This window comes from Phyllostomus hastatus, unplaced genomic scaffold (assembly GCF_019186645.2).
Source record: "Phyllostomus hastatus isolate PE091 unplaced genomic scaffold, TTU_PhHast_1.1 phas_contig_159, whole genome shotgun sequence".
In the NCBI taxonomy this organism is placed as follows: domain Eukaryota; kingdom Metazoa; phylum Chordata; class Mammalia; order Chiroptera; family Phyllostomidae; genus Phyllostomus; species Phyllostomus hastatus.
Window position 1 is genome coordinate 24112518 of NW_025333640.1, and position 11447 is coordinate 24123964.

Genomic DNA, 11447 nt, shown 5'->3' on the forward strand with positions numbered 1-11447 from the left:
TGTTTCAGAAACTTCCGTGAGAGATGGTGATAGCTTTGGGGGTCCCTGAAAAAGTAACATATGGCCAGTATTGTCTTTTCTGAGCTGAGTCCGCGACCACCCCCAGTATTAACTGTGCACCAACAAGTGGTTGGGAGGAGCAGGTCTCAGTGAGCGCTGCAGAGAGGAGGAGTTAGGTGCTTCCTAGATCGTGTTTCTAGGCTTTGCACGCGGGAAGGTTTGCCTTTTCCTTTCTGTGAATCGGGGGTTTGTGTAACCGCGTGCCCATGGAGGTATAGATCCTGTGAGCCACACGTGAAGCCTGTGTTCTCCCTCTGATGACAGCCCTGCCCATTGCAGCAGTGGTTCCAGAAATAACTGTCGAGTGTAGTTTGGACCTATTGGGTTTACATCCCATATCGTATAATTCTATTTGCTATAGCAAAATATTAATATTTAAAATATTTGGTCTCTTGGCATTTGTAAAAATCCAACAAGTACAGATTTTTTAATGAGAAAATAAAAAGACCACTCAGCCCACACAGCAGATTGTAAGGGAATGCAAAGGTCCGTCTTAAACCAGGACTGGAAACAGCTTTTCTTGGAGGAAGTGACATTTCTCCATGTGTCGTAGGTGGATTTTTAAAGGCCGTTAATGTGCATTTCCTAAAGGGAGGGAAGTTAAATAACACAAATCTTTTTACTGGAAATCCAGTCAGTGTTTGTGAAACCAGCTACCTGAGAAGAACCCGGTGATTATAAGTCTGCCCTTATGCTTTTAATTTGTTGTTTTTCTTTTCCTTTCCCCCCTGTATTTCCTGAACTGTCTGACCTGCTTCCTGGGTTAGGGAACATTTTGCCAAACTTTGAAGCCAAAGTTCCTAGCATTGAACAGTTCTTTATTTGGAGATTGGGCCCTAGGAAAAGAAAAACCTTTTTTCAGTTTTGCAATTACATAGTGTGTGTGTGTCTTCTGATTTTTGGAGGGAAAAATGATTGGTATAGTGTGGATACTTGGAAAGTAGTATTTGGCAAGTAAAGCGTATTTATTAAAATTTTAATTATGAGTTTGTAAAAAGGAATGCTCATGCCTTAACCCACTTTATGGGGTCGATCAATGAGGCTCTCTAAACTGCAGCTTTATAGGCAGAGGAAATTCTCAGTATGTCAACTCTACATTAAAGAAATGCAGTTGACAGCAGCCTTCTCACCTCCTCCCCGCACTCCTGAGAAAATACTCCTAGATCTAGGAAACCAAGAGTGAGCGCTGACGGGCCTCGGTGACAGTGTCCTCCGTGCCTGCGGGGGCACCCGCCCGCCCGCCTGGTCTGCACCTGGCCTGCACCCGGCCTGCGCTCAGGCTGGGCTCAGGCCGCCCTCGGCCGCCCTTTGGACCTGCCTTCGCCACTGAGGGATTCCAAGACCATTCAAATGAAAACACACATCTCACCCACTCGCCCCCTAAAACAGAAAAGGAACAGTCGCTGAAAATGTACGCCCTAGATCTTAATGATTTTAATTATTGATTTAAATGAGTTACCAATATAATTAAGCATTAATTTCAAAAATAACATGGTAGGTACTTTTGTGGAATGTAGAGGATCTTGGGAAAGAGAGAAACCTGTATGATTCTATATGAACCTACCGTACTTTTAGGACTATAAGACACACCTAAGTTTTAGAGGAGGAAAATAGGAAAAAAAATTTTGAAGCAAAAAGTGTGGTAAAATATTTAATAACCTGTGACCCCACTTCACTGCCGCCCCCACCCCAGCGAGCCAGGTAAGCTACATTTGGACTATAAGACGCACGCCCCCCCCCCAGTTTCCTCCCAAATTCGGGGGGGAAAGTGCATGTTATAATCTGAAAAATACGGTATATGAAAGAGAGGCTAAAGTACTGGTAACTTTTTAAAAACGTAACATCAATTTCTCAGTCGCAAGTCTTAGCTCTAACAGAAAGTTAAGTAGTTCAGATTAACTTAAATTGTGTACTTTCTTTTCTTAAAAATTTCCCCAAATTTGTATTATACTTTTTGAGGGGAAAAAAAGGTGCCCTTGTGACAAATTATTTATTTGGAAAATGTCAAGTAAAACTTTGTAATCAGGGTAAAACCTACACAGAAGTTTTTAAACTTGGAATGAAATGAAACCAACCTTACGCGCCCATCCATTGGCCTTTCCCTGGGTCTTCTGAGGTCTCCGCCTGTGGCAGAGCGCTCGGGCCAGCCCTGGGGTCTCGCAGAGTGGGACGTGCTGCCCCCCTACTTGAATCTCACCCCCAAGTACCGCCATCTCCAAAGCCACGACAGACACTGCGGACACAGCTGTCCTGGGGGGCCCTGTGCCACCCTGTGGCATCGTGTGCCAGGCCGGGCGGGAAGGAGCTGCAGGTTCCCCGGGGGTGTCTCACAGCAGAGGCACCCGCCTGCTCTTGGTCGTGGATCTCTGCGCACCCCGTAAAACCCGTTTTCCATGCCTCCCCCAGCCCCTGCAGACCGACATAGGCATGCACATATGTTTTGCATGACATTTCAGAGAACCTGTTGACCCATGAAGAAACCACTGCTTTGGAGTTAATTCTTTGGTCTTTCCAAGGACAAAGTTTTTTTGCTGGATTTTCCCTGACCTCCCAGATCTCTCTCCTCAGTGCACGACTGTTCGAGGACAGCCAGGTGTCTGAGTCAGGGCAGCGTGTCACTCTTTTCCGCAGAAAGCAGCGCCCCACTTTCCGGCACATCAGCCCCGTCTGGATGCACAGTGCCACTTGTCAGTAGAGCTGCAACACCGGTCCAGGTCCAGGGAATCTCGAGACGCTAACAGTCGGCTCCCCAGTCCCACTTATAAAAAGGCTTTTTGTGTCTTGGTCCTTAGTGACTCACATAATAGTAGAGGACTGGTTTGGTGTTAAAACAGTATCCTTCAGTTTGAATGTGGAATTCGGCTTCTCCTATGGGCTCCGCACGCGTCAGGCCACAGACTCGGCCCATCATCGCTTTCCTTTACTGTTGGGGGACAGTCACGGCGTGGGTCTCTTCTTAGCCAATCCCCTGGGCCTGCAACAGTGCCCATCCCCGGGGAGGGGGGTCCTCCTCAGGCTTCTGCACCCCTCCCCTGATTTTCAAGTACTGTCAGCGGAATAACATGTAAGAGGTTTTTTCCCTTTGTTCTTTGACTGAATCATGGGGAAATATACTCTGAGATTTACGTATCAGGAAAACATGTAAGCTCAGTGAGGGTGATAGATGTTTCAGAGAGGAGCTGCGTTGAATCAGCATGAACCCCGGTTCTCACGGTCTCCACTACGGCCCACCGAGGAGGAGGAGGAGGGAGGTGGGGAGGACCAGGCGGTGCTGCTGTTTGAAATGCGAATCGAGCCTAGCCGTAGTCCCGACTTTTGCAGTCATCCCTCCATAAACCTCCCAGTCACGGGGCTTGTTTTGTTTCGGGAAAGTATGTGAGTCATTTTATAATGCAGATTTCTGGTTTACTGTACACTGAGGTTTCAGCCATTGCTGGATAATTAATGATTTAAAAATTAGCAAACACGTGGCCCTCCAACTATGACTTATCATTTGGATCTCCTTCTAAAATAGTGTTTTTGGACAAATTCCCAAATTAGAAGTGAAAGAGTTAGACATTATGGGAACTAGGACCAAGTTGCTGGTTATTTAATCTGAGTAGAGGGGGTAACCCCCTGCAGGAACTGGAATTAATTGGTCCTTTCTGTGTGTTTTTTCCTAAAGGCGGGACCACCACACCTCGGGCCATTTTGACGGGCCACGACTACGAGATCACCTGCGCGGCTGTCTGCGCCGAGCTCGGGCTGGTGTTAAGCGGTTCCACGGGTAAGTCTGTCTGTGGCACTTGCAGAAAACGTGTGTGCGCTGTCTGGGTTCCGCTCCGTGGCGGCACGGGCCGCGTTCAGGCACTGCCCGCTCACACAGGACTAGTAGCTGCTGCACTGGACAGCGCCGGTGGTTCTCCCGCGCTGCGCTGCTCTCGGGAGGAGGCGGCAGCGAGGAGCCCCTCTGTGCACTTGCTCGTGCCCCAGGCTCTGGCCGGACCCGCTCCTACCTCGCACCGGAAGGGAGACTCCTGACCCCGTCGGTTCTAACTTCCAAGTCCCTGCCGGAGGCAGGGTTACCGGCTCCTCTGTTTTGCATGCAGCACACGGCGGGATTGCGGAGCTCTGATCCGTATGGGCTCTTCCCAGTCTCCCTCCAGCATCTCAGCGGGGGTCCGCCTGGGGAGCTGGTAGCCTCAGGTGCTGCTCTGTGCTTTGGGGGTGGGGCGGGGGGGGGGCAGGAGGGAAGTGGACTCAGTTGCCAAGAGGTGACAAAGGATCCCTGATTTCATCTGGGAGGGGACAGTGAGATGGTAACATCAGGGACCTTCTCTGGGCAGAGCAGTGAGCAGGGGTGTGGGGGACTGTGGAAGCCTTCGGGGGTGGCCCTGTGAGTTGTCCCCACACAGGTCCGGTGCTGCCACCACCAGGGCCCCTGGCCAGCCAGAGTGGGCCCGACAGCAGCCCAGCCTTCCTGGAAGCTCCCCTCGGATTTGACTTTTGTCCTGTTCCTTTCTAAAATTCCAGTTTTTAATAATTTCTTGGCATAGTGACTTTCATAGAGTAACTCCCTATCTCTTAAGGGGAAATGAACTTGAACGTGTAAGACAGCTTTCTCCTCTCCCAAGTGAAAGGCGAGGGCTGGCCAGCACGCAGGGGACAAGTTGCAGAACGACCCGTGTCAGACGTGTACCTTGTAAGGCTTTCTGTGACGGTGACGTGGTTCTGTTACACTCTGATCTGTGCTCACGACTCAGGTCACGTGTTTCTGTTCCCATGTGAAAATGAATTCCGCCATTTGTTTCTGCTCTGTCTTCAGAAGGACCGTGTCTCATACATTCCATGAATGGGGACTTATTGAGGACTCTGGAGGGTCCTGAAAACTGCCTGAAGCCGAAACTCATTCAGGCTTCGAGAGAAGGTCATTGTGTCATATTCTACGAAACCGGCTTCTTCTGTACCTTCAGCGTAAACGGGAAACTCCAGGCCACTACAGAAACCAATGATAACATAAGGGTGAGTGCCTTGCAGGCTTTCTTGAGTGTTTACCTTCAGGTGAGGGGGCAGAGGGCTCCTTAAAGAAACCTCTGTTGAGTTTCTGAGATTCTCTTTTCCATGCCCAAAAAGAGAGAGGTGGCTGTCAGACATGGCTCGCGTGCCTCCTGGAGCCCTGCGTGTCCAGTGGGGCTGGCTACTCGGCTCGGCTGGGACACTCTGGGTCTGGGGCCGCTGTGAGGCTGCTCAAGGTCACGGCTCATTTTTTTTTGTTTTTGTTTCTAAAGTTAACTGCACATCGTCGTCGTTTTCTGATTATGAAATCTAAACTAATGCAGTAGAGGACACCTGTGACTGTCCCCTCTCTGTAGGCTAAGGACGGGGGGTGGGGGGCGCGGGTTAAGACTATTCAGGATTAGCATCGAGTTTCAGGCTTGACTTCTCGGTGGATAAGAAGACCCGAACTTGCCAAGGTAAGAGAGTTGGGCTTCACATTCATTGTGAATTAGGCCGCTTTTCCGTTTTGCTGTGCGAGCAACGGTAACGCTGGTGGACCCTCTGGCCTCTGTAAGCGTCGGGCTGAAGCAAGGCGTGAGGGCTGCCCTTGGGAGAGCCGTGTTTCCCCGGTCCCCCTGGGCGGAGGCAGTGCGCTCTGCAGTCTGTGTGGTTCTGGGGCGGGGCTGGGCGTGCGTGCGTGCGTGCGTGCCGGACCAACGGGTGGGGCGGGGTCGCCGAGGTCTCCGCCCTCTGAGAGCGGCTTCCAGGCAGCCTGTGTGTTTTAGTGATGGCTATTCCCGACCCTGGGCGACTCAGATGACAAAAATTCCCCGAGGTCTAGTCCGGTCACCCCTTCTCTCAGGTAAAAACAGGCCTGGAACAAAACCCCTAGACCTAGATGGAGTGACGCAACCTCCGGCCCCGCCCTCCCCTCGGTGCGCCGGAGACGCCCGGGCTCTGCCGGTTTCTCCCTTCCGCCCGTAATACTTCCGCCCGTAATACTTCATTTAAACCAAGTACACATCGGAGGGTTTTCCTTTCCTCTTTAGAATAATAATGTTGATCATCTGTCACTTTGAGTTGCGATTATATTGTCAGCTGCGCTAATAAATCTGCAAAATAATTTGAAATCCCTCGCCGGCTGCAACAATTTCTGCGGCACGCCAGTGCCACAGGCTCGGGCACGAGCCGAGGCTGCAGTCGGAGGCTCGCTGCAGGCCGCTCCCGCACACCGGTGTCCCCCTCGTCCCACCGCCGTGCGTCCCTCTAATATTTCCCACGGGGTCTTAGGCTTAAACAACCCATTGCCTTTCCCCCAACACCGTTGCACTTTGTCACACCAACTAGGATGTGGTGGCCTGTGTGATGAGCGAGCTTGCCTGGCGGGGAGAGGAGAAGGAAGCTGGGGCAGGGGGTGGGGCGGGGAGGCCCCAGACTGCAGGGCCCACTGCCGGGGAAGCCTTCCTTGCTGTGCAGCCGGAGGAGGCCCTTCCCCCAGCGCTGGGTCCTCTGGGAGCCCTGCACCCCGCAGAGCAGCGGCCCTGGGGGCCAGAGGGGGAGAGGACCACGGCCCTGCGGGCATCCTGAAGTCTCTCACCTCAGCCCACCGCTCCAGCGCCACCATCCTGGTCTCTGGGAGCCGGGCTTGGCTGGAGGACGGGATGCTGTTCTGGAAAGGATGCCCTGGCTCCTGCCTTCGGGGGGATGTGACAAGTCCTTCACGAGAAAATGTTTCTTCACCTTGGCAGGCATCTGCCCTGTTCACATGTTTTGGAGGCTGATAAAAGGATAGCCCTAGAAGTCCAGGTTTAACATAATTCCAAACAGAACTAGGGTTAGACTCTACTGAAACAGAGAGTTAGAGATTAATGGTTTTAATTTGTCTTAATTTAGCACTTACCCAGTAAAAAGCCTGAAGTATAAAACTCAAGTGAACCACATCTAGAAGGTTAATGGGTTTTCATCAGTTGACTTTTATAAGTGTAGCAAATAATTATCGGTGCTGGTCGTCCTGGCCTTTCCCAGACACCCCCTAGAGATCGCCGTTTGTCAAGTGACGGGAGGACGAGGATACAGACTGGGAGTTACACTGAAAAACCTCACCGTTTCATTTGGTTTAGATTTAGAGAATCCTCGTACGCAACTGTCTTCCACACGTGGGTTTTTATTTCTTATATTTTTTGTGTGTGTATTCTTGACAGTAAGTTATATTTAAGCAACCACTAAAAAAGAGTTGGCATCTATGTGAATTGAATGGCTACGAGACAATCCTTACTTTTCTGTGACTTAAAAAAGTTTGTCAAAGGGTAGATTAAAGACCTAAGGCAACCACACTAAAACTCTGTAAGTACATTTATCAGAAGCTAGAGTTAGTCTTTCTGGCATTGCCAGTACAGTCTGTGTTCCCACCGTGGACAGAAGATCACAGGTGTTTGCGGCAGCTTTTCGAAGTCCCACGTCGCCCCCTGAAGCCAGGCAAAGCTGCGGAGCAGAGGAAGGGCATGAGGGTTAGCTCGTGGGGCAGGCGTGGGCATACGGTCTCTGTGAGGGACGGACGGTGACTGTCAGGCTCCGCAGGCTCTGTTCCATTGCAGGTGTGGGGGAGCGTTGCTGTCAAGGAGCGGGGTGACTCTGTTCTGGGACCCTTGTGGGTAGATGCTGAAATCTAGAATTTATATAAATTTTGCTGTCATGAAATATTTTTCTCAAGCATTAAAAAAATGTAGGAAGTCATAAAAACGGGCACTGGTCTGCCACTGGCCCATTTTACAGGACTGAAGAACGAGTCCGTTGTCTGCCCTGTGGGCAGCGGGCAGTCCTGGCACGAAGAATGTGCCTCGCCTGGGGAGTCCTTGCCCAGGGGGGGCGGGGCTCTCTGGCTGCAGGACCCCTGCAGGCCTAGCGAAGGTGCTAGCCCTGTGGGCCCCTTTCCCCTGGGCTGCAGCCCCGAGGGAGGGCAGCAGGGTTTTCCCGAGTATAGGGGGTCAGCCGGGGTACAGAGCACTTCGCCTGTCCCCAGGACAGCTGCGGAGGTGCCGAGAGGCCCCTCGGTTTGGAGGGCTGGTCCCAGCCCACAACACGCAGCTGAACTCTGAGTTTGAAAAAATGGCAAAATTTCCCATGACTCCTGATTTCCTAAACACTCAGGAGCACCCCCACCCCGCCCTGTGCTGCAGCAGCTGCTCGAGTAGGAGGTCCTCAGACTGGGCCGAAGTTCTCACCAGGCTGTTGCTGTCTCGCAGGCCATGCAGCTGAGCCGGGACGGGCAGTACCTGCTCACCGGAGGGGACGGTGGCGTGGTCGTGGTCTGGCAGGTGTCGGACCTCAAGCAGCTCTTCGCCTACCCAGGCTGCGACGCTGGGATCCGGGCCATGGCCCTGTCCTACGACCAGAGGTACTCGGGACTCGTGGGCCATGGAGGGCGGTGGCACAAACCGCAGAGGGGCCTGTAGGGGTGGGGGTCCCCTGTGCAGTGAGGAAGCCAAGGAATGCTGGGGTTTCCGGGACACTTGTTGACAAGCATGGTTTTCTCTCGGAGGCACGGCCGCTGCGGACAGAGGCCGAGTTCTCGCGGGTTAGACAAGACTGGGGTGACGAGGGCTCCTGTGACATCGCCACTAAGCTTTTTGTATTTCTTAACATGCCTCTTTCTTAATGCATTTGACGCGCTGAAATAGGATGCCTGTGTCCCTGTCCGTGGGGATTCCTCTGAGGGACTGGTAAATCGTCTCAATGCCCAGTGTCCTGGTCTGTCAGCTCAGGTTTTGACTTATGGCCTGTTCGGTCTGACACCGGTGTGGCCACCCAGCCCTCCTCCCAGGGCTGTCTGCAGGGACTGTCTGTCTCCACCCTTCCTCCCTCCACCTGTCTGTGTCCTCAGAGCTCACGGGAGTCTCTTGTGGACAGCGCACCTTTGGTCACGATTTTTACCCCTTCTGCCAGTGTCTGCCCTTTGCCTGAGGTGTTTAATCTACTCACATATAAAGCAATGACTTGCCATTTTACTATGTATTTGCTTTCTATGTCTTAGAGGTTTTGTGTGTCTCTCCTGTTGAGTATTTTGCCTGGCAACACGTTTCAGTTTCTAACTTTGGTCTGACGTATTAGGAGGGTACTGAATAGGACCACTGAGGACTCAGCCAGAGACCATCTAACAGGCTGTGGCCCGAGAGCCCCCTCTCTGCCTGCACCGGCCACTCAGGGACAGGACAGCGGGTAGCAGCCCTGTCCCCATCAGTCGCCTCAGGGAGTCGTGCTGCGAGGACTGGGCCCTGCTCAGGGCACAAGGGGCTTGGACTGAGCTCCCAACAGACCCCGCTCAGCTCGTGGTCAGCACAGCCCTCCTCCCTGATTCTCTGCCTGTCAGCAATGCCCCCCCGCCACACGTGCTGCTTCCCGCACCAGGTTCTACCGACTCACCCCGCGGGCAGGGGCTGCGTTTGCACAGAAAGGCAGCTGTGGCTGGGACCCTTGTCGGGGCGGAGCTCCAGGCTTGCTCAGGGCTGTACGTCGGCCACCCAGAGATGGGCTCTGACCTCCGTCTTCTACGTTCACTGTGCAGATCTGGGGAGGGCAGTTGGTTCTTGAGTAGCAGATGCCTAGGAGATGAACAGGTGGATAAGCCCCGCCTTCTCTCTGCCTCTCCCAGGTGCATCATTTCCGGCATGGCCTCAGGAAGCATCGTTGTGTTCTACAACGACTTCAACCGGTGGCATCACGAATACCAGACCCGCTACTGACAGGGGCGCTGCACAGCGGCCCTGCGCCCGCCGCCGCGGGGGAAGCACCCGAGCACCCTTCTCTCTGAGACGGCGCTCACCTCTGAATGTAACTTAAATTTGCTCTAAAGCAAAATATTTTTTAAAGTTAATTGCTATTTTTGTAGACTTTGCTTGACTTTGGGGGGGAGGTATATAGCAAAGCAGAAAACTGGCTGCTGGGTTCTGTAGTTTTAAAAAAATCTCTATTTTTAGTCATAATGAGAAGTCTATTTTCACCAATTATGGAAATACACAGTGGAGTGAGTAAAACCACTTCTTCTAGCTACGTTATGAAAAACACTTCCCACTTATCTGTAATCTTGAGAGATAAATGACTTTAATCATCGGGAAGTGGGTTATAATACTGGGACGGGGGGATTTTATGCTGTACTTTCGGTCCTGTATTTTTCCAAACAGTTGTGCTTCTTAAGCACTGAACTTTCTGGGATTTAAATAGTAATGTTTAAATTATGATAAATGTAATTTAAAACATCTCAGTGAATTATTTCTAGCTATTCTTCAAGCATGTTTTAGACCTAGAAAATTGTGGTTTTGAGGGAAGCTCTTTTACTCTGTGGTTAACTTAAAGGATCTAACGTTACAGCAGGTGTGAAATATTTACAATGTTTTCCTGGTTTGTCCTCTTCCTAGCACATCAGAATGAAATGATGGCAATGGTCGTGGGCTCACAGTTGTTTTTCTGTACGTTGCAACTACCAAAGCTCACCCCTGAGGTCCGACCACGCCCACGCACTGAGGCAGCTCCCTCATCAGCCTCGCACCCCCGCCCCGGGGTCTGAGAACAGAGGCTCCCAGGTGCTGCAATAAGCAACACCTGTTTTACCTTCTATTTGTTATTAAACTATCTTCCCCTCCCTTTTGATTAGCAGTTTGTACTGAGAAACAATGTTATTTTGGTGTTGTGTAATTCTACTTTTCTAGTAGATGGCTGTGTGGAATTCTGTGAAACATATCTGAGAAAAGGCCTGTATTGCGTAAATAAACTCTTTGTATGTTGTGACCTTGGGCAGCCCGCCTGCTTCTCTCGCAGCGTACCCGGCGGCCCCTTTTACATGTCTGCATGCCCAGCTCCTCCCAGAAAGCACAGGGTTGGCGTGAGCAGCTCCGTTTGACAGAAAAATACGTTTGTCACTGAGTTGTTAGAAACATCGCTTCAATTTTAAAACATTGTCAAACTCTGGGTCATAGTTTGAACCACCAATGGGAGAGAGACCTTGAACAGAAACCCTCCAGGGGTGGGAGCGGGGCGGAAACAGGGCTCCTCTGGCTACACCCCTCTTTTGAGAGACGTTCAAAGGAGAACGCTAGGCCTCTATCCCCCAAAGGACCAAACGAGGAACTTTGTATCCTGAGTCTAAAACCCACCCTGGCTTTGTAAACCATTAAAGAAAAACAAGAGATGGTAAAGTACACCTTAGAATCGAAGAACTTACCCAGTCACTGATAAATTGGCCAAATATCCCCTTAATCTCACCCTTGAGATCCGCTGGGTCTTAACCTGTGGTCTCGTACTTTGGAAGCTTAGGGAAAAAGGGAGAAGAAAGTTAGGAATACCTAAGTCACATGCTGGGCACATGACACTGTATCCCATAGTACAAGCCTAAAGCCAAATTAGTAAAGCAACTTCCT

At 51.3% G+C, this 11447-nt stretch overlaps 1 protein-coding gene across 4 annotated transcripts in view; it reads left to right on the forward strand.

Annotated features, from left to right (window-relative positions):
• The window catches only part of LRBA (LPS responsive beige-like anchor protein), a 513768-nt gene extending 502950 nt beyond the window's left edge, over positions 1-10818 (forward strand). For all 4 annotated transcript variants that reach the window (XM_045831330.1, XM_045831331.1, XM_045831332.1 and 1 more), the window contains 4 exons: positions 3725-3826; positions 4865-5061; positions 8280-8431; positions 9686-10818. In XM_045831330.1, the coding sequence (XP_045687286.1) occupies positions 3725-3826; positions 4865-5061; positions 8280-8431; positions 9686-9776 (542 nt within the window). In that variant the 3' untranslated portion in view covers positions 9777-10818. The remainder of the gene's footprint in view (positions 1-3724; positions 3827-4864; positions 5062-8279; positions 8432-9685) is intronic.
• Positions 10819-11447: the final 629 nt, after the last annotated feature.